The 23,628-nt window shown below is 37.8% G+C and overlaps 3 protein-coding genes across 3 annotated transcripts; 2 read left to right on the top strand and 1 right to left on the bottom strand.

Moving 5' to 3' along the window:
• Positions 1 to 1,078: 1,078 nt before the first annotated feature.
• On the bottom strand, positions 1,079 to 1,465 carry LOC131008262 (uncharacterized). Its single transcript, XM_057935151.1, has one exon. The coding sequence runs from the start codon at positions 1,463 to 1,465 to the stop codon at positions 1,079 to 1,081; it is 387 nt and encodes a 128-aa protein (XP_057791134.1).
• Positions 1,466 to 9,997: 8,532 nt separating this feature from the next.
• Positions 9,998 to 10,816, top strand: LOC131008261 (uncharacterized). The gene has a single exon (XM_057935150.1). The coding sequence runs from the start codon at positions 9,998 to 10,000 to the stop codon at positions 10,814 to 10,816; it is 819 nt and encodes a 272-aa protein (XP_057791133.1).
• Positions 10,817 to 11,501: 685 nt separating this feature from the next.
• Positions 11,502 to 12,088, top strand: LOC131008260 (uncharacterized). The gene is made up of 2 exons (XM_057935149.1): positions 11,502 to 11,865; positions 11,985 to 12,088. Exons 1-2 carry the CDS (start codon positions 11,502 to 11,504, stop codon positions 12,086 to 12,088), a joined length of 468 nt encoding a protein of 155 aa, XP_057791132.1.
• Positions 12,089 to 23,628: the final 11,540 nt, after the last annotated feature.

The following is a 23,628-nucleotide window of genomic DNA, read 5'->3' as shown; positions in this document are numbered from 1 at the left end:
TTTAGTGGGGTTAACAATTCTTAATTTATACATTAATCTAATACATTATTTTAACTTTTAGTGGGGTTAAGAGCATCTTCAGCGCTTCCGGGAATCACCGGATCGATGTGGTTTTGGGGGTCCACTGCGCGCTGGAAAGCCGCGGCGGTGCGTCCCCGATGTTAAGGCAAGAATTGGAGGCGAAGGGGGGAGATGGTTCGCGCGTCCCAGCGACGCACAATTAAAAAATATTAAAAAGTTGCAGAAACTAGGAAAAGAAGAAGAGAAATGGAGGAAAAGGGATACGGTGGAGAAAGGAAAAAGGAGAAAAAGAAGAGAAAGTTGGGTGGGGGGGGGGGGTTGGGCCGATTTGGGCCATGGGTTTTAGGTAGGATTTTTTTATTTTTATTAGTTTTTTTACCTAATTTTTAATTATTGTAATATTTTTAAATTTTAAAATTTTATATTTTATTTTAATTATTGTAATGTTGATTTTATTTTTAATGAAAAATAGAATTTTAAAATAGAAGTGTAGAAATGAGATTAAATGAAAATGTGGAATTAAGAACCCCTATAGAACCTTTGTATTGGATAGGGGAGGTACTAAGGTGGGGACCACTTTATAGAACCCCCTTTAAGCACCTCCCATTGGAGATGCTCTAATACCTAAGGCCAAAGGTCTCGGGTTCGAGTTTTCTGCGGGACGGTCTTTAAATTTCTTTATTTAATACTGTTAATTTATCAAAAAAATTGGCTAAACCTTGCGTCGCGTCGAGTAGGAGCAACAGCCACCGCCACGTCGACGTTGAGCCTCTGACCACCACCGTCGGCGGCCAAGTCGCACCACCACAACCAAGAAGAGCATCTCTAATGGGAGGTGGTTAAGGGGGTGATTAAATGGTGGTCCCCACCTTAGCACCTCCCCTCTCCAATGCAAAGGTGCTTAAGGGGGGTGTTTAAATCCCCATTTCTACACTTCTATTTTAAAATTTAAAATTTTCATTAAAAATAAAATTAAACATTACAATAAGTAAAATAAAATTAAAGACTTAATTGAAATACAATAATAAAAATAAAAATTACGATAATTTTTTAGGGCTTAATCGGACCAAAATGAAACCAAATGTGCTCCTTCAAATCTGAAGTCAGGCGGGCATGCATCTCCTGGTCTCGCATAAGCTTGTCGTGCCACATATGCGCGAAATTCCGACGGAGCACCGGTGCGAGGATGAGCTGCAGCTGAGCTACTCGAAGCTTCGTCGGTGACCTCTTCTTCCCATTCTGTTGTGTGTTCGTCTTCGTCTTGGATGATCATATTGTACAAAACGATGCACGTGAACATGATGTCGCTCAACTCCTTATTCTTCCAAAGACGCGGTAGTCCTTTGATGATTGCCCAACGAGCTTGAAGCACGCCGAAAGCTCGTTCGATGTCCTTGCGAGCCTCTTCCTGCATCAGCTTGAATCTTTTACTCTTTGCGTCCATCGGAAATGTAGGACTCTTCACGAAAACGGGCCAATTGGAGTAGATGTCGTCGGTCAAGTAGTACCCACTCGTTTAGTAGGAGTTGTTGACTTGAAATGTGATCGGATGAGCCCTTCCTTCTAGTCGATCGTTAAACAACGTCGATGAGTTAAGCTCGTTGATGTCGCTGTTTGAACCAGGAGTCCCAAAAAAAGCGTGCCAGATCCATAGATCTTGGGATGCGACAGCTTCGAGGATGATGGTCTGCTCCCCCTGATCACCTCGAGTGTATGCTTCTTGCCACGCCGTTGGACAATTCTTCCACGCCCACTGCATGCAATCGAGGCTCCCTAGCATTCCCGGGAAGTCGCGCTTCTACTCGTGCAGTGCTAGAAGCCTTTGGCAGTCGGCGGACGTCGGTCTCCTCAAGTATTCTGCATCGAAAAGTTGGTTGATGACTCGATAGAATCTGCTCAAGCACTCGAACGAGGTAGACTCTGCAATCCGTAAATACTCATCGTACTGGTCAACTGCACCTCCATTTGCTAGTTGACGAATAGCAACGGTGCATTTCTGCAACGGTGTGAAGCCGGGTCTGCCAAGTGCATCCGTGCGTTGTTGGAAGTACGGATCGGACTACACGGCATTGACGATGCACAGAAACAATGCACGCCGCATACCAACTCGGTGCCGAAAAATGGATTCGATGTAGACCAAATTTTCTGCAAAATAATCCGCATACAAACGTTGTGCTCTGGCTTCTCGGTCTCGATGAATGTATGCCTCCTTTATCACCCTTCTGTGCGGACGAGGGGTTTTTGGTTCCAGTTCACCAATAGCTTCAACAATTTCGTAAAATTGTTGCACGAGTTGGGAGAAATTGTTGAGCACGTTGCTAGTCGTCGCCGCTTGATGAAGAAGATGATTATGAAGAAGACATTTTTGTAGAGATTTTTCTTGAGCTAGAGAATAATTTTTTAGAGTGATTTGAATGAAATAAGAAGATGTATATATAGATATTGGAAAAAAGAAAAAAAAATTAAACAAAACCTAAAACTTACTATTTGAATCAAACGATAAAAAAAAAGAGGAAAAGTTGGGGTGCAACGGTCTGATTCGAATTTCATTTTTTTTAATCTCGTGTAGAACGCACAAAATTCCCAAACCCCCTCCCCCAAGCACCGGTTCTCAGCTAAGGGGGTGTATTCGTTAAGGATTTTTATAGATTTCTGCAGACTTTTAAAATCTGGGTGTATTAGTTCAAGACTTTTAAAAGTCTTTTAAAATCTGGGTGTATTCGTTCAAGACTTTTAAAAGTCTTTTAAAATCTGGGTGTATTCGTTCAATACTTTTAAAAGTCTATGTAAATCTAGGTGTATTCGTTAATCTACGGACTTTTAAATTGGAATGACTTTCATTGATTTCGTTCAGAAAATAGGCATCAACAAATTCGACCAAACACCACGAGAATTCAAAAATCTACCAAAATCACGCGCTCGCTGGGTTCCAGCGCCCGCGGCAAAGAAGCCAGCGGCCGCTGGACCCAGCGCTCGAGCCTGACGAAGCCAGCGGTCGCTAGCATGCAGCTCTCGCTGGTCTATGTATTTGGCTGCAAAAATTCGGTTCTGAGTCATCAAATTCGCTGGTCTATGTATTTGACAACTGTTGGCATTCGTTTTGAGTTCAGTTCTTTTGTTGTAAGTCATCAAAGGTTTAATGTGGGATACTTGCAGGGAAAGTAAACAACATTACAATTGATAACTGCACTAAGATGGGGGTGGTCTTCAAGGTTGGTGAAGGAATTATGTTAATCCTGCTGCTTATCTAGAACTCTTTAAGCTTTAAGCTGTAAGGTCTAACTAACTTGTTTTCTTAAATTTGGGAAATAAGATGTTGTGGCAGCTTGTGAGATTGTCAATTGCAGTGGCGTGGAGGTGCAATGTCAGGTAAAAGCACTAACATTCCCTTAGGTGTTTACTATTGAGTCGTGGCTACTGCTACACGCCAAATTTAAAACAATAGAGTTTGGGATGCAGCGCTCGCTGGCACCCAGCGCTCGCTGGGTGTCCAGCGATCATGGGCTCCTAGCGGGCGCTGGGTTCCTCTCTACCGCCCGTTGAATCCCAACGCTCGCTGGATTTGTGGATTTCAATTCCGTAGAAATCATGTCAAATTATTTGTAATTCATTAAAAATTAGGTCAAGAATTCATTTAAAATCATGAAGAATCTGGGAGAATTCTATAGACTTTTAAAATCTACGGACTTTTAAAATCTACAAAAATTCTGAACGAATACACCCCCCTAAGACTCAGGGACGCACCGTCGCGGTACTCCAGCGCACGGTGCGCCCCTTCTGCCGGATCGACGTGGTGTTTAAGCATCCTCTAAGGTCGATACTTATAGTTATAGACCTTTACCTGATTTGTTTTTGCTGAATTTTCGTTCTCTTTTTTTGATTTGTTGAAGAGGTGGCTACTGTTTTAGGGAATTTGATTTCTTGATTTTCGGTTCCCTTGTTGAATAATAAATACATACAAGTGTTCAATGGATTGCCCATTTACTTGAGCTTTGTTTGACAATTTATTAATTTATTTTCGGTTCTCCCACAAATTAATGGATTTTCGGTCCTCCCCCAATTTATTTGCTGATTAATTTGTCCATTTATGAGTTATGTTTGTCAATTTATTAATTTGTCCATTGGTGAATTATAAATATATACAAATTAATTTGTTAATCTGAATTAATTTGTGAATTGATTAAATTATTTTTATAGGAAATGGAACGTTTTTTTTTTCTCTAAAAAATGTAGAGGTGAATCTTCATGTGAAAAAGCAAAAGACCTTGCAACGTTTTCAGTCGATGAATACATGTCAAAATTAGTTTTCATTGATTTCTCAAATAGAAACGACTAGCTCGACTTCGCCAAGTATCTATTCTTAGATTATTTATAATGTAATAGACATTTAAAAATAGTTGTTCCAATGACAAAAACACTATTATTTACTTATTACTATATATTGTATCAAAAAAAAGAAAAAAAAATGGGAGTTCAGTCCCCCTGACAAGAATTCTTGGATCCGCCCCTGACAAGCTAGTTGAAAAATACAAATAATTCAAAGTAATTATTGTTGTGATAAAAAAGTACCTCATCCATCTCATTACAAATGTCTCACTATTTTTGGGCACAAAGATTAAGAAATGAGTAATTAGTAGATAAAGTGGGTTGGTGGAAATTATTTAAATATTAGGTATAAATAGAGAATATGTTGCCAAAAAAAGGAATGAAGCATTTGCTATGGGCAGGGACGGAGCCAGGAAATAATTTCGGGGGGGGGGGGGGGGGCTGAAACTCCGCCCCCAAGATTTTTTTTTGGGCATTCTGTATATTTAAGGTATTTTTTTATTAAAATACGAGCATAATACTAATAATAACGAACAATATTTTCATAGATTATATAGTTTCAATATATCACAAAACGTTTTTTGGACATTCCGCATATTTAAGACATTTTTTATTAAAAGGAAAGCATAATAATAATAATAACAAACAACATGTTCATAGATTATATATTTTCTATATATTACAAATTAGTTTCAATACATTATAATTTTTTTTAGCATCTCATACATATTAGGCATTTTTTATTAAAAGATAAGTATAATAGTAATAATAACAAACAATATTTCATAGATTACATAGTTTTAAATAACGGAATTATCCTTAAATTAAGTATATATATGAGAGAATATAATAACCAAATACTCTTTTATTAAACAAAATTATTTTATAATAGGTATAAACATATATCTATATATATTTTAAAATTTAAAAAAAAAACTCAAAATTTGGGAGGGGGCTCTAGCCCCCCCTAGCCCCCCCCCCCCCCCCCCTCCGGCTCCGTCTATGGTTATGGGACATCCTATTATGAAAAGTGAGGCATTTGTAATGGAACGGAGTGGGTAATAATCAATATGAAGAAAAGTAAACATTACTTTTTTTTCATTGAAACCAATGGCCTTAAAGATTGTAGGCAAAGAAGCATACCATTAGGCTAGCAAGTCTTACTTTTTTTTCATTGAAACCAATGGCCTTAAAGATCGTAGGCAAAGAAGCATACCATTAGGCTAGCAAGTCTTACTTTTTTTTCATCGAACCAATGATCTTAAAGATGGTAGGCAAAGAAGCATACCACTAGGTTTGCAAGTCTTATTTGTACAAAATCGAATAGTTTTTATTTAGGTTACCAAGTTTTATACGTAGAAAATCGGATAGTTTCTCTTTACACACTTGTACAGAAAATCAGAATTCAACTCTTATTTGTATAAAATCGGATAATTTTTGTTTATACACGTCTAATGAAAATCAAAAATTAAATAAAAAAAGTGTTTCTCTTGGGTGCAAAGAAGCATAGCATATCTCTAGCTAGACTACAGATATAGGCAAAAGGATATATTACCACTAGGCTAACGTGTGTTGTTTGTAGAATAACAAATAAGTATATTTTATTTATACAATTGGTCTCATAGATGAGACTGGACGACTCTTTTTATTTTAAGTAATATATGCATTTGGGGTCTTCCTTGTTCAGAATAAAAAATAAAATATCTTTACATATTATGATATTCTTATTTATTTTAATTTCTGAAGTAGATGCCATTTATATTATTAGTAATGACGTCCAAGCATGAACCAGAAATAAGACAATCAATTTGTATCTCAGATTTAAAAAAAATACTCCTAAGATGTTCCCCTCCCCAAGAAAAAATTGTGTTTTGCACTGCATATACCTACAAATGCAGCCACTAAAATAGTAAAATCTGCATTATTTATTATATAGTTATTTATTATGTAACATATGAAATTTCTTGAATAAAATTCTCTTTTTTCATCTTAAAAAAAGAAGGGGTTTCAAAGTAGACATGTGCACATCATATTCTTGGTAGCGTTCCAAAAGATAAGGTAGTTAATTAGTTGTATATTACCAATGCCCAAAGACATGATGAAGGAGCCAAGATGGATTGGAGAGTCTCCACTCGAGTTTGTTCGCTTAAAAACAAAGTTTATTTAGCATAACTAGTAAGATCACGAGCAAGGTTCTTTTGTTAACACTTTTTTGTTTTGAGAAAGATAATTTGATAATGCAAGGGCATTGTTGCCACATATTTGAACAAACCAAAATGTTTTAAACCTTGTCATTTGAACTCTTTTAAAATTTATTTAATTTTCAGAGTATTTATTAATTATGTTTAATTTTAATATGTTAATAATTCCTTAAAATGTAAAAAGTAAATTGTTAATGCCTAACAAATTTAATAAGTAAAAAACATTACTTTGAATTAATACATTATGCATACTCAAGTTAATAAGATAACATGTGTTAATGATATATAAATGATAATTAATGTTAAATCTTAAGATTCAAAGAACAAATATCATATAGATCATGATTTTGTTTTCAATGTGCTATGGATATTAATGATCAATGAATAAAAAACATTAATTTTCATGCACTTAGAAAGTAAATATTTTAACTATACCTATCAAGTACGTACATAAATATATTTATAATTAACAATTTATATATTTTACAAATGATCCTAAATACATTATATTTTTGCATTTTCGGCATAGCTGATGGCACGGTCCTTTCCATACTTGGCTAAAGATTTTAGAGTAAACAATAACTGAATTGATAAGAACGTTAAAGTAATCAGAAACTCGCGAATTATTTATATCATACTTAAAGATTGGGGTATGTTTATCTAGGGTTGTGCATCGGTCGATGAAGATTGAGATATGCTTATCTAGGATTGTGCATTGGTTGGTTCGGCTGACCGACCGACCCAAAAATCCAAAACCTACTAATTGACGGTCAAGAATTCTCATGGGCCAAATCGGTTGATTTTTGGCTAGACCAACCGATCGAAAATTGAATCGATAGAGTAGTTGATTTTTCAGTCAATTGAGTTCTGCGAAGGGGAGGAGAGACAGATGTACGGAGGAGAGGAAAGAAAGCGGCAGTGGCTCAGAGGGGAAAACGACAAAGAAAAGAGGTGAACGCAAGGCTACGATGTGGAAGGGAAAACGGCGACGACGGGAGGGGTGGAGTGGGGCAGGGGCGAGGCCGTGCGGAGCAGAGGCTAAGGGGAGGGCGGCGCCGGCCGGTGAGCGAAGGTGAGGCTTTGTAAAATATATTTATCCTAGAGGAAGTTCGAAACTCTTTAGCAACAAATTTTAATTTTTAGATAATAAAGTATCATGCCTTAATTAAGGCCTATTAATCTTAATTAAGGCCTTATACCCTAGCCTAGCTAGTATACTTTTAACTCCAGACCAATTTATCTAACTCTTTTGAATCTTCTTCTTTCTCTTTTAATATTTTCTTTAAATAATAAAGTATTGTATCTTAATTAAGATTTATTACTATGAGGTTGAGAGTTTGAGTCACTACAAGGGAAAATGACAATTATTGATCCTTGTTTGAAAAAAATTAAGGTCTATTAATTTTAATTAAGACCCTAAACCCTACCCTACTATAATTTTAACTATAGTACAACTTATTTAACTCTTTTGAGTCTTTTTTTTTTTTGTAGATAATAAAGCACTGGGCCTCATTAGCATATTAGTCTTAATTAAGGCTCTTGATGTGGATGGTTATTTGCGACCTATAAAAGATAAAGCAAGACTAATGGGCTTGAAAACCCACTAATATAAAAGATTCTACCGTTTACTGTTGGGTCCCGTAGGGTTACTGAACTGGTGTATGGGGGAGGAGGGGGGAGGAAATACACCAGTAGACTATTTTTGAAACTTAAAACTTCTTTTGTAAGCTGTTGTGAGTATCGAAACTGATACTGAAGTGAGTTGACTAAAGTGTTCAGTGTAAAACAAGATCAGTTAAGAACGGGCGTGGACTGATACTGATATTGGTTCAGTAGTTTAAGTTCAGTGCGAGGAACTTGTCGACACACTGATAGTTCAAGTAGGGTTTCAGTCTAATCAGTTTTAAACAATCGGAGAAGTGTTAGAAATCTTACTAACTATCAGAAGATTTGTTAGTTAGACTGATAACACTTTGGAGCGGAAATGATTTTACAAAATAGCCTTTATGTGAATCACTTTGTTGATTTTAGGGTTTCTCTTTTCACTTTATCAACTTCAGTACGAGAATAAGAGTTTGTGCACAGATAGGTAAAACTTAAATACTGAGAGCAAAAAGAACACAAAGAGTTTTACGTGGTTCAGAAAATAATTTTCTATGTCCACGGTCAGTCGATCACACTGACAATTCACTGGGCTTGTGCTTACGGGTGCACAACAAATCTTACTTCTGAAACTCAAGTTTCAGAGCCAACACACTCGGTTGGACTTTTCTCCTTCTTAATTCGCAGTTGCTAAGACAACACACGTCTAGCTTGCGGTGGTTAAGATTCTCCGAGTTTAGACAACCGTCTCGAACTCTCTCTTTCTCAAACACTCTTTTCACTCTTGTAAAGAGGGTTCAAATCTCCAACTAAAGATTACTGAGAACATGCTCTCGAGTAATCGGAATCTAGGCTAAGGATGAGGAAAATTTGCCTAGAAGCTTCTAAGAGAATGTTTGTATATCAGGTGAACTGATATTTGGCAATGGGAATTCTCTTATTCGATTCAAGTATTTTGGGTAAGTATAAGTTGTGTCTTGAGTTTGCAAGAGCTTTAACGTATGTTCTTGAATCGGTGAGGTCGAAGGTTGAATCTTGAGCTCTATTTATAGGCAAATGAGGAGGAATAGATCCGTTGGAGGGGATCCTTCAATTCTATCTGCCGTTTGACTTGTCAATTCAAATATGGCTCAAGTCTTCGTCCTCTATCTCCTATACCCCAAAAGAGGTATGGTCTTTCTGAAATATGAGATGGTGTTACAGTATAAGGTAACATGGAAATGGAAACTCTGCAGGATGAAGGACGATTCTCATATCCTTGCATTAAATGCACTGTCATTTACATTAAATGCGGCGTGTACTGGAAGTATTTAAGTTGTTCTTCGTTAACACTGAGTGTGTAATACATTACTCCAGTTTCAGTCCGTATCTGCACTATCAGTCTGAGGTTCATATTCGAAGCATTCATTTCAGTTACATTGAATGCTCTTGACTGATCAGGTGTACTTAAGTGTTTCCCTAAGACCAAGTTTATCGGCCACAAATTGCAAGACCTGGTCGACCTCATGTGAAAAAAAAAATTAACAATTGAAAGTGGTCGGAGAGAGGTGGTCGACCAGTGGAAAAATCGGACCAGCCTTGGTCTCTCTCTCTCTCTTCAAATTTAATTCATTGATATAGTGACACTTGTAATTATATTATTGGTTGAGTAGATTTTATTTAGATAATTGATAAAAATCATTATATCTTTTATATAAAATATTAAAAAAATAAAAAATTATACCAAAATTTATATTTTTTCATTCTCTATAAATAGAGACCACCCTTGCTATATTTCAATACACCTTCAAATTCTCTCATTTATCCTATCTACATATAACTTCTATTATTTATTTATCTATTCTTCAATGGATGGAGACAATAATTCTTTCTTCAACTCTAAAAATTTCAATCCCTCCCAAGACTATTATCCAAATCTTGCTGATATTCCAAGCTCCAATGAATTCCCAGAGTTTGATTATGCTATGAATTCAGAATTCTCGCATAATCCAACTGATTCTCCTATTTTTGAATATCACCAAACCTCTGAAAATTTTTCTACAAACCACCCTTCCAACAATGCTCAAAGTTGGACTGATATAGAAGATATATCACTAATGTCTGCTTGGTGCTTTGTCAGTAACAATCCAATTGTTGGCACTAACCGAAATAGTAAGTCGTTTTGGAAAACTGTTGCAGGTATGTATGAGCAAAGTCGAGCAGCTAATCCAGAAATTGGAGGTCGAAGGAGCATCAAATCATTGAGGAACCGTTACAAACGCCTCAACAAAAATGTAACTCTGTGGGTTGTTGCATACAAGAAAGTATATGAGCGACGAGCGAGCGATCAGTCTAAAGAGGATATCGAGAAAGCAGCTCAAGCAATTTACGATAAACCTAAGTTTACTCACCATGAAGTGTTTGAAAAAGTTATGAGCAGTTATCTGAACTGGGAACTGAAATTGGATAGTACTGGTTACGTACAACGTTCTCACCCAGACGACGAAGACAGTGTTGACGAAAGTCGTAGCAGCTCAAAAAAATTGAGGACAGATGAAGATGTGGATCCTACAACCGACTCCACTCCAGAAACTCCAGGTAGTGATGCTTCAAAATTTCATCGTCCTATTGGTAGGGATAAAGCTAAAGTTAAGGCTAAAAGAAAAGGAAAACAAACAGAATCATAATCTTCGATAGTTTCATATGCTTTCATTGCTGAACTACGTGAAATGAGAATCACACGCGAAAAAGAAATGAAAACATCTACGTTGAATACGTTAATGAAAAAAAACCAGTTATCTCCAGATGAGGAAGCTCTCAAACGTCGGCTAATGGCAGAACTTTATGGAATGTAATCGAACTTATGATGCTTGTTTTTAATTATTGTGTTATTTAAATTATTGTTGTATGGTTTATTTATGTAATTTCAATTTATGCAATTTCAATGTAATTTCATTTTGTGTAATTTCAATGTAATTTCAGTTTGTGCAATTTCAATGTAATTTCGCTTTGTGTAGTTTCAATGTAATTTCATTTTGTGTAATTTCAATGTAATTTTATTTTGTCACGACATTTCCAAAAGCTTTTACTTTCGGTGGCACCACCCATGTGATTTCTGAATTATTGTCACGATATTTCTAAAAGACTTTACTTTCGATGGCACCACCACCCATGTGATTTCTAAATTATTGTCAAGATATTTTCAAAAGCCTTTACTTTCGGTGGCACCACCCATGTGATATTTGAATTATTGTGTAAGATAGCATCTGACACTTATCATGCTCTTGCTTATATATTTATCTATGTACTCTCTCAAATAACAGAACAATTATCTCTTCTATACTCTACATAGAAAAAATTCATCTTCAAAAAATGGCCTCTAGTTCTAATATTGATGCTTCAAATTCTAGCGATGATGAAGCATGGGAACAAAGCGTTGATGATCATAATCGCCAACTTGATCGCATCATTGAGGATGTGGTCATCCATGCCGCAAGTCTATCTGTACAACCTACCAATCATGCCGTTAGAGGAAGGATGCGGTATATTGAAAGAAGACGTGAGATAGGCCATGAAGGTGTGTTCGAGCAGTACTTTTCAGAAGATCCAATCTATCCCCCAGAATATTTTCGAACAAGGTTTCGCATGCGAAAGCCTTTGTTTGAACGTTTAATGAACAAACTCGTCGCCACCGATAGATTTTTTCAACAACACCCTGATGCAGCTGGCCATCTTGGTATGTCTCCAATTCAAAAATTTACTGCGGCTATGAGGGTGAGGTGTTGGCATATGGCACCTAATCCTATTTGCATGACGAATACTTATGAATGAGTGTCCAAGTCATTCGTAAATCAGTCATCAAATTTGTTGAAGGTGTAATTTCCAATTTCGGAGCTGAGTACCTCAGAAAGCCAACTGAAGAAGATATGACAGCTCTTCTTCATATCGGAGAACGGTGAGGGTTCCCAGGCATGATGGGCAGTATTGACTGTATGCATTGGGAATGGAAAAATTGCCCTACTGCATGGGTAGGGCAATATGCAGAACGAAGCGGTATGCCAACAATTATTCTGGAAGCAGTTGCATCACAAGACCTATGGATCTGGCATGCATTTTTTGGAACCCCAGGTTCAAGAAATGATATCAATGTACTTGATCAATCGCCTGTTTTTTATGATATCTTGGAAGGTCGAGCACCTAAGGTCAATTATATCGTTAATGGTCGCGAAAGAAATATGGGATATTATCTCACTGACGGTATATATCCTCTATGTGTGGCATTTATCAAATCTATTCCTGCTCCACAACTTCGAAAGCACCAGTTGTTTGCTCAACATCAAGAGGCTGCCCGAAAAGATGTTGAGCAAGCATTTGGAGTTTTATAAGCGCGTTTTGCTTTTATCAAGTGGCCATGTCTTATTTGGGATCGTGATATTATGGGAAAAATAATGATTGCTTGCATCATCATGCATAATATGATAGTGGAAGATGAAAGAAACACTTACCTTAACTATCATGATCCTACAGAATTCATCAAAAATCGACTAAGACAGAATACTCGTCGAAGTGAAGATGAAGAAGAAACTAATGATTTCGTATACTCTACGAATAGGATTGCAAGCCTAGTGAGCTATATGAGAACTAGGTCCTAACTTCGCAATCGAGAAGATCATAGCTCTCTATTACACGACTTGATCAAGCATATATGGCAAAAGTTTGGAGATGATAATTAAATGTGTGGTATGTATTGTTTTTTTTTTCTATTTCGAGTTTGGATTGTTGTAATTCATATTTTTAGTTTTTTATAATTTAAATTTTTATTATTTTGTTATTTTTTAAATTTTTTTATAATATTTAAATTTATATTTAATATTATTAAAATTATTGCGATTAAAAATAATAATAAAATAATTATAAAATTATGTTTTGGTTGAGTGGTCGGATGGTTGGGGTGGTCATTGATAAATGAACAAAAATAGAGGTGGTTGGGTTGGATGAATATTAGTGATGTGGAAGAGAGAGAAATTAATTAAATATTAAAGATGGTTGGATGGTTGGGTGGTTGGATGATTGCTGATAAAGATGGTCTAACACTTATACTTCAGTGCAGATTCCGCATTGTATTCAGCATTTAATTCAGGCGGACTTCAATCTTCAATATGGTGTACAGTGTAGCTTCAGTCCTTCATACTTCAGTCTTCAAGACTTCAATTGTTCGGGGCTTCGGTATTCAGTCAATAAGACTTCAGTGCTTTGGTCTTCAGTCCTTCTGTCTTCAGTCTACAAGACTTTAGTGCTTTGGTCTTCAGTCCTTTGGTCTTCAGTCCTTCGGTCTTCAGTCTATACTAGAAAAATGAACTCCAACAGATGAGTTCAAAAGAAATTCTAGTCTAGTAAAATAAAATCTAAGGGTGTTGGGATCAACAAAACTAAGGGTAGGATATTTCTTTTTATTTTCCAACATTTACTTTAATGGAGGGAGGGCTCACAAAATTATGCACAAGTTGGCCGTGAAGGAAGAGAATTGACGATGAATCCTTAATGATGAGGAAAGATAATGGTCAATGAGTCAACACTAGAGCCAACTGAGAAGTGAAGCCTTGTGCACTGTCAACGTTGCTCAACAAGAGAGGCGCTAAAAAGTTAACTTGGAATCGCGTGATAGACCTGAATAATAATAACCATGTTAAAAGAGAATAACCACGACCGTTAGCTGAAGTTCTCGTTGTCATGGATTTGGATGATGTTACCACTAAGCACATTATACGTGAATATGTGCAATAATAAATTTACCCATGGGAGGTGCGCAAATGGACCAGGGGAAAGCTCACAATGTCTCTAGTTTAGGTTTTGTCTATAAACTAGAGACATCGTGAGACCTTTATCGAGTCATAAAAGTTCTTTTCCAAGTTTTTCTATGTTCATCATTTTCGTTGCTTTATTACTTTATATTTTTTCGTTGATTCTTCTCTACTCTTGTGTTCACTCATCTTCTCTGATTGAATCGCTCTAGTCCATTTATGTTGTTGGTTATCTAGCTTGGACTTTAAGGATTCTCTCTGAATTCCACATATTCCTCAACTAGATTCTTTTTCTTCACCAGGTTTTCTTATTTCCCTTTCAATTTATGTGTTTAATTTGTTGTGATAAAAACTCACCACAACAGTGCCAAAACTAATCCTAGTAGTATCTTCTACAACTTATTAAACTCATTTTAGTCTTCTTCTTTCTTTAACATTACATTGACGTTAACTTTTTTTTCCTCTTCTATTTATTTTTCTTCTCTTCTCTCTTCAATCATATTGTAATATATCTTCATTTTATTGCAAGATTTTTTGGAAGAAATTGATGAAAAAGGTGTTAGTGATTTTGTTTCAAAACATAGAAATAAAGCAACATTTTTTAATTAGCCAGATGCATTGATTTTTAATTTCTTGATTGTGTGATTTGTTTCTATTTTTTTAAATTTATTAGTAAAGGGCCTTTTTGAAAATTTGCACATAGGGCCCATGATATTGTTGCCCCGCCCCTGCCAATATACCATGCTCTCCCAATTGATTTTTTCAGTACATATGAAAGTAACTTGCTAGTACATGCTTTCAATAATAATTATGAACTTTTATTTTATATTCTAGGACCCAAACTGAGTCCTTTATGAAATTAACTCCAATTAATCATGCAATATTATAGTTTTATGATTTTCTACCTTTTATCTCAAAACAATTAACAACATGACAAACAATTATATATCATCAGTGAGAGTTGTTGGCCTCCACCTAATAGTGTATTTGTGATAGCATTTAGCGTAACTAATTAACATTGTCCAAATTTAGTAATCATGGTTGTATATAATAATATAAACTAAAGAATTTCATATTTCTATGTGTTGTATATATACTTAAGACTTAAACTATGACTATAATAAATGAGAAGATAAAGAACAATTTGAAGTATAAATTAGTAAGATATGACCCTTATGACATCAAACTCAGTTAGGAATGTTAATGGAGTTGGACAATCTATTCAGTTTCGGGCTATTTTATTGGGTTGTTGGACTATTCAATTCGAATATTTGGATTAAATATTTATCGAACTATAAATTTTCAATAATGATCTTAAATTTTGGGTTTCAGAATATTTGTTGAGCTAGTCGGTCTAAAAAGTTTACGAATAAAGTACAACCTATATACATTTCTCGTTGTTTTTTTTTAGGGAAAAAAGAGATTTTATTAATCACACGTACATGGAACATGAAGATGACCCTCCACAAACGGCGAGGGTTCATCCCAAACATGAAGAGTATAAACATCTTTCGCAGCTTTAGCTAAGTAATGTGCAATAGCGTTTCGATTCCTCCGAACATGACGAACCTGAACTCCCGGCATAAGCAGCAGCTCTTGGCAACAATAGGCCGTGATGATACCTTTCTCGTCGATCACTCTCTCTTGTTTTGTTATGGTATCACAAGCAAGCTTACTATCACTTTTGACCCACCCATGCATATAACCAAGTTCTTTAAGCCAAGATAAAGCCTCCTTAATGCACATAAGTAGTTCTCCTTCTTCGACACCCCGTTGGCCTGGAACATTAATCGACTTCCCCACCACAAAATCACCTACATGATTATGCACAACGACTCTGATACCCACAGAGCTCTCAGTGGTGAAAAAGGCGGCATCAACACTACAGCAAATCCATCCTTCCTACATATTATGCCGACCCACACATTGGCTAAGGGGAGACGAGGCAGCATCAGCCTTCGGGAAGGGGAGATTACTGCGCAAGCGAGCAGCTAATCCTCCCGGCAGCTAGCAACTTGAGAGACAGTCTGTGAAGGTATAGGGATAACACCCTCCCAAACAGCTTTGTTGCGATCCTTCCAAATATGCCTGAGGATCATGCTAGCTTTAGCAACCAAGACCCCATCATTATTACTCAACAGAGACGAGAGGGCGTCTTTAAAAGAATTGCAGCTAGCTCGGAGCGAGTCCAACAACACTGAAAAACCCCCAACCCTCCAACATTTTTCAGCGAATGGACAATCAAGGAAAATATGCCACAAGTTATCGTAGCCCGTTCTACAGTAACCACACTCACCGCCAACTGGATACCCCGCGAAAGGAGATTCTCCTCAGACGGGAGATTGTTCTTAGCAACTCGCCAAAGGAAAGACTTGACTTTCGGTAGAGATGGAACGCGCCAAATGAAATCCCAAGGACTATCTTCTCTGTAGCGGGGGTCAAGAGTAAGAGCACTCGCCAACTTGTAGGCTGATTTCACCGTGTAACTTCCATTGTTGGAGAAATGCCAAATAGGTTGATCAAGACCAGGAGATGGGCAGCGCGGAATGCCAATAATTGAGGTAACATCATCGGCGGGCAGCAGCTGCTCCAAAAAACCCTAGTTCCAGCCACCGGTATTCAAATCGATAAGCTCCGAGACCCTTATCTTCTCCAAGCCAGGGGGTATGTGCAGAGACCCAAAAATTATCATCACGACGCAGCCACGGGTCTTTGAAGACTCTAACTGCATTGCCATTGCCGATGCGCGATCGTACACCCCGCCTCACGAGATCTTGCGCCGAGTGAATGCTTCTCCATGTGTAGCTAGGATTACGGCCCAATCTAGCACTGAGATAATCCCCATGAGGATAATACTTTGCCCTCAACACACGACTCACTAACGCATCCGGATCATCCAAAAAGTGCCAGCCTGTCTTACCCAAGATCGCCATATTGAAGAGTCGAAGGCTCCTAAAACCCATGCCACCTAACTTCTTATCCACACAGAGTTTGTGCCATTCATCCAATTAATGCCCCTCCCCGCGCCTGCCTTATTGCCCCACCAAAAACTATTTAGCAATCGATCCATATCATCAGTGAGCCCGGTAGGAAGGGTATAGCCTAAGCCACCCCCTTAATGAGCACCTCCTTCCCAGCCTTAGACAATTTCTTGCCATTCCATCCCTGGATACGTTCCCACATTCTATCCCTCAGATATGGAATATCTCTCGCTTTCTCCGCCTAATAAGCGAAGGGAGTCCCAGATATCTGCATGTATTCAAAGAAGACCAGACCCCCAGCAGGTTCGACATCGCCCCACGGTCCTCATCGTTAATATTAGAGCTAAAGAGAATCCCCAATTTCTGGTAGTTAATCCCCTGGACAGACGCCAGCTCATATTCACCCACGCCCTTTTCAAGTTAGCACACTCATTCATGGAAGCCCTACAGAAGAAAGTACTATCATCTGCAAACATTAGATGGGAAATAGAAGGACCACTTCAACTAATCTGCATCCCATGTAGCGTGCCTCTTGCCATCTCATAGTTAATCATAGCGGAGAGCCCCTCGGCACAGATAATGAATAAATACGGGGAGAGAGGGTCTCTCAGCCTCAGGCCACGCCTAGGAATAACAGGACCCACCGTCTCTCCATTAACCAAAATATCATAAGTAACTATACGAACACATAGAGAAATCCAGCTACGCCACTTGTGGCAGAAGCCCAGCCGCTCAAGCACAACATCCAAACAGTCCCAGTTCACTCGATCAAAAGCCTTGCTTATATCGATCTTGAGCGCCATAGTTTCGTGCTTCGCACAGGTTTTCTTTTTCATGGAATGGATAGCCTCGAATGCAATGAGAATATTATCTTGGACAGAACATCCTTCTAGAAAAGCCGACTGCGCTCTATCGATGAGATGGGGCAAAACATGAAGAGTTGTATACTGAAAGCAAGACTTTATGCTTGTATACATTGATTCCTTAGTTCACTATGATTCTTCTATCTGAAATATTGTTATTGCATAATCCTATTATAGTCCAATTTATCTCATACTATAGATTATATGGTGTGTTGTAGATCACAGAAGATCATATAATTGGAAAAAGTTGAGATATAAATTGAGTTCACAATCGAGGCAACTATGGACGAGTTGCTGGTTTAGATTGTAGCATAAATGGATAAATAGTTTGTTTTGGCTATTTATTTATGCTAGTACCTTCGTGTATTGAATAGGATCACAGTGAGATGAATTCTTATATTCTGACTAATTAAGAATTAAGATCTCGGCGACTTAAATAGTCTTAACCTTAGTTGGATTAATCGGTGTGAATAATATATTGACTATTGCTTTGATTTATCCTGGGTGAGAGTTCTCTTGAAGCTCAATATACTCGATACTTTGGGTGATAGCAATTATTATTTGACATGCGATTATATTGCAATAAAGATCTGTGTCTAGCTAATAACAGGATGATAATATCCTCTCGAGGAACTTAATAAGTTTATCGTATTAAACACTGCAAGTTGAACTAGTTCCGATACGATAATAAGTTTAAGTGGTAGCACTCGAGATGTCGTTTATAATTAAACGACTGCTTAATTAATTAATTGATCGTCAGAGGAATTAATTAATTAATGGATATTAGATATCTTAAACACGAGGATTAATTAAGTCTAATGCTAGCCCCGACCCACCTAAAGAATAAAGAGGTAATTCAGTATTAATTTTCTAGTGGAATAAATTAATACTTGTGTATCGATTTTATTTTGGGTTGAATAAGAAAATCGAGCACTGGGAGGCCAAACTTTATTCGAGCTAGTAGATCCCTGCTTGGCCCAATAAAGGCGTAATTCCATAGGGGGCGTCCCTTCTCAATTATTCTCTCTTGGGCTCTATTTAGTTTAATTAAATTTATGAGCTTATTATTTAGGTATGGCTAATACCTAGTATAAATAATAAGAAAGCCCTAAACATAATGACTTGAGCATTAACGTCTGAGCAGAAAAAGAGAGAGTTCTGTGAAGAGCAGAATGAGAGAAAGGGAGACGTCATTCCTAGAAGGTGGAAAGGACTTGAAGTTCGTAGCCACCCAACGTCAAGTCTTGCCGTGGGAAACAAGTCGGAAGATTCACTCTGGAGTCGCTCATCGTCGGATTTGCAAGTAAGATTCGTTCTCTTGTAATAGACACGTGATTTTTGTATGTATTCGTTTGGTATCCGGAATTGGTCACGGACACATGAATCATATATCAAAATATGGTTCCTTCAAAATATTCTTCATTCTATTGCATAGAACTTTAGAAACTATCTTGTAAACCACGTTACACAAAGAGATCGGGCGGAGTTCTTTCATATTTGACGGGGACGCCACCTTTGGAATGAGAGAGATAATAGTATGATTGAGATTAGAAGGAAACGCCACCTCATCTAACCAAGTACAACAGCTCTGGAAAATATCAGTCCCAAGAATACCCCAAAAACGTTGATAGAAATTTGGGTTAAAACCGTCGGGCCCTGGAGACTTATCGGGGTGCATTTGCTTGACCGCAGTAGTAAACTCCTTGAAAGTAAAAGGCTTAGTGAGCTCAGCATTATGCTGTTCATCTACACACGGGCGAAGGCGGCCCAAGATACGTTCAATATCAACCCCAGAGCTAGGAGCGTCAAATAGAGCAGCAAAGTAAGCAGCTGCTGTGGTTCGAAGGTCTTCAGGCGAGGTAGCCCAACTACCATCCTCACATTGTAACCGAGTTATGGTATTCGTCTTATGGCGAGCGGAAGCCATGGCATGAAAAAACCTCGTGTTTTGATCTCCATTCTTCAACCAAAATTGCTTGGCCCGTTGCTTCCAATGCTCTTCTTCCCTCACAAGGATAGCCGCTAACTCTCTCTTAGCATCTTTCAAAATCCGAATAGAAATAGCATCACACGCACCTTGAAGTTGAGTAATACGACCCTCTAATCGTTGCTTAAGGAGTTTGTCATGCTTGCTCTTATTCGCTGCCCAAATAAAGATTGACTCAGAGGTAGCCATCAAACGATCAATAACATCAATCCAGCGGAGGTTAATCCAACAATCACGAATCACCTTCGGCAAATCAGGTTCCAAGAACCACTTATTCTCAAACCTGAAACGACGTTGATGAGTCCGAGCATGAGTTCCCATGCATTTCAAAATAAGCGGGACATGATCAAAAATAGTAACCGTAATAGAAGAAAGAGCCGTCTCCGGGAAGCGAGTCCACCAACTATCAGTGGCCATGGCTCGATCAAGCCTCTCATCCACGAAGTTCGGTGTTCCTAACCCTCTCGACCAAGTGAATTGGTACCCAATGAGGGGAATATCCTGGAGACCTCTATCCATAGTAGCAGTGCGGAAACTATTAAAAGTCCAAGTAGGATGATCAACGCGACCACGCTTATCCCCGGGGTCGAGTAAGTCATTAAAGTCCCCCATATCGACCCAAGAGAGTGTACTGGCAGTAGCAAGCTGACGGAGCAAGTTCCAAGAGTCACGACGTCTACCCCGATCTGGAAAGCCGTAGAAACCCTTCAATCTCCAAGCCCCATTAGCATCGAAGACCTGGATATCAATATGATTAAGAGAAAAACTGAGGAGTTTACAAGAAGAAGAAGTTTTCCAAAAGAGACAAAGGCCACCACTTCGCCCTACACTATCAACCACAAAACAGCCTTCAAAGTTGAGCCGAGAGCGTTGTCTTCCACATGCTGGCGATGAGTTAAGGTCTCACAAAGGAACATAAAGTTGGGCTTATTCTAACCAACTTACGTAGCGTAGGAATCGCAAGGGAATGGCCCAGCCCACTGCAATTCCAACTTATGGAATTCATTGTGTCCGGCCGGCCCCGTACTCGGAGCCCGCCGATAAAGAGTTAGTAACATCTGAGACATCTCCGGGAGTCCCTGCAAGAAAGATCACAAATGTAAAGGTAGTTCCAGTATTAGTAGTTTCCACGCCACGTCGTCGTTTCCATTCATCGGAGAGTATGGTAGTCTGATCTGCAATTTACATGAAATCAGGGTGATTAACTTCATTGCTGATATCCTGTAGAATATTCCGTGGCATGATTTGGGGAACGGTTTCGCGAGAATCTCAGTTACAAATCACCAAAGCAGATTGACCCCGATTTTCTTGCTCTTTCCTTTTCGGATCAATTTGTAACGGCTTTGACGAAACCCTAGTATGCGCGGCCTCTTCACTAGGGTTTGTTGCCGCATCCTCCGTTCAAATCCATTTGTCTCCGACAAGATTCAAACCCCGCCGATCAGCTGCTTTCAGCCACACGCCCCATGGGCGTTCTTGATCCTTCATCCCCTCATTGAAAATCATCTCGCAGAAATTCTTCGAGTGGCCCAACCGGCCGCAAAGGAAACAGAAAGTATTGAGACGTTCATATTTAAAGTTAACAACAAACGTCGATCCATCCTTGAGCTTAATCTTTTGAATCTTTTGAGTGGTTCGTTAACACAAACGCCAACTCGAATCCTCATATACTGCCTCCATACACCTGTGGAATTTGTGCTATCATATTCAAGAAAAGTACCAATGAATTTGACAAGGAGCTTCCCCACTCCCTCAGTAAGGTAGCCAGCAGGGAGATCATGGATTTGAATCTAAAAGGGTAATGTATCGAGGGGCACACTCAACGGGAATTCTCCATGTCTGAATTGATGAAGGATTAGTGGGAAATTCCCGAAGGCCCATGGTCCTCCATCATGCACACGCTGAAGGTCTAACTCATGAAAGAACTGAAATATGTAGCGCCCCTCTCCAATATCTTTCATGAATACACCTTTGCCCGGATGCCAAATACTGGCAAGGCGACTACGCATCAAGTTGAAATTAATAGGTTGGTCCGTAAGGAAGTGACCAACAAGACATAGATCGACAGAAACAGATGAATCCCCCGCTACTTCATCATCCAGTAGCAATTCGTCGTCTTTGCCTTGAAGATTTAGACCAGCCATATGCTTCTCCATAAACGAAGACCGAAGAGGCAACGGGAAGTGAGATCAGAAAGACAAGCAAAGGCTCTCAACGAAGGAGAGAAAAGCGACGGCTCTCAACGAAGGCACATTTCTCGTTGTTTTTATAATTATAATAAATTTAGTGTTAATAGGGGAATCTACCCACTTCAATAATATGTCTTGCAAAACTACCCACTTTCAAAGTCAAAGACCGAAAAGCAAGTTTGATGGTGATGGGTTGCTTGGTTTTTTGTGTAAAAGTTGATGATGATGGAAATTGTGTAAGAGTTGTGTAAGAAAACAGTTAAAATTGGTACAAAATGTGAGAAAACGTCACTTTCATGCATTATAAGATTAAATAGATTTGCAAATTTTGAATAAATTAGGGGACGTTTGTGTGTTACAAACATTAATACGAAGGCCAAAAAAATCACGAATATGTCAATTCTTAAGATTTTTTTTTTTTTGAAACCATTAAACTATGTATCCGCCAGTAATTCGTAGCCGGCCGAAGTAGCCGCTGAAGTTTGTGACCGGCGGCTACTATTCAACGGCTACTAATTACTGGCGGATACTTGTGTTATTCGCTTCAAAAAAAATACTTTGTTCATAATTAGCATGATTGTGAATTTTTATCCTTCGTGATTTTTTATTGTTACATATGCACCGTTATTTTTAGATTTTTATTTAATTTTACAAGGGGAAATATGAGAGATAGTGAAATATGTACAGTACAAGAAGTACACATGGATGGGAAATATGAGAGATAGTGAATCTGCCAAAATTTGGATTATAGTGGGGGTAATAACACTCACTTTATGCATGATTTGACTACACAAAAAATAATAGACTTGCACATAAAATAATAAGAAATTATATACCAATTATTTGGAAATTCATATATTCGGTAATGAAATAATATTATATAGCCAAAAAGTAAAGTATCCGCCATTAAATTATTTGATTTATCAGTAGCCGCTAACAAAAAATATATGGCGGCTACTGGGCTTTTTGTACGATTTTCTGGCGGATACTTGGTCTGTTAGGCAGAAAATAATATTTTATGTCAAATTATGTATAATTTTTAATTTTTCAGCTTGTTATGAATGTTTAAATATAACATACGCATTCCCCTTTTGTATTTGTTGCGATTTTTTACTTTTAATTTTTTAGTAAAAAATTAAAAGTACATACTGAGAAGGTGACTCTGCAAAAAATTTGGTTGTAGTGGGGCATTAATGCTAATTTTATGCATGCGTGAGGTGACATGCAATAATAGATTGAAGCCGTATTGAATGAACACTGCACTTCACGTGAACTTTTTGTAAGGAATCAAGTTTAGTCCTTATAAGGCTGCATTTGTGAATGACCAAAACACAAATTGAAATACTCACCTTGAATTTCATAAATTCAGGCATACCCTAAAGATTTGAGTGGTTTTGTGCGAGAGGAGGCAATTTGTGTTGAATTTCAGCCCGAAAAGGTGATTCTCCTGTATTGTTTGTATAAATTATAGTTTGCATGTTTAATCGTACGTTGTTTTTAACGTTGAGAGCATGTTTTACGTTATTTTAATGAATTTCTTTATTATCTGAAATTTAAAAGCATGTTAGGGAAATATTAAACTTTTTTCTAATATAATTGAATGTTTTGAACCCAAAAAATAAAGTATCCGCCAGAATATCATTAGAAAACGATAATAGCCGCCGACCCTACAAGGTCA

The sequence above is a fragment of the Salvia miltiorrhiza genome, chromosome 2, assembly GCF_028751815.1.
Source record: "Salvia miltiorrhiza cultivar Shanhuang (shh) chromosome 2, IMPLAD_Smil_shh, whole genome shotgun sequence".
Lineage (NCBI taxonomy): Eukaryota > Viridiplantae > Streptophyta > Magnoliopsida > Lamiales > Lamiaceae > Salvia > Salvia miltiorrhiza.
Note: the sequence above shows the minus strand (reverse complement) of the source record. Positions and strands in the feature narration are given on the sequence as shown.

Coding starts and splice junctions, on each gene's coding strand:
- LOC131008260 (XM_057935149.1), top strand. CDS start 11,502: ATGGCCTCTAGTTCTAATATTGATGCTTCAAATTCTAGCGATGATGAA. Junction 11,866..11,984: donor TGATGCAGCTGGCCATCTTG/GTATGTCTCCAA, acceptor TTCGTAAATCAG/TCATCAAATTTGTTGAAGGT.
- LOC131008261 (XM_057935150.1), top strand. CDS start 9,998: ATGGATGGAGACAATAATTCTTTCTTCAACTCTAAAAATTTCAATCCC.
- LOC131008262 (XM_057935151.1), bottom strand. CDS start 1,465: ATGGACGCAAAGAGTAAAAGATTCAAGCTGATGCAGGAAGAGGCTCGC.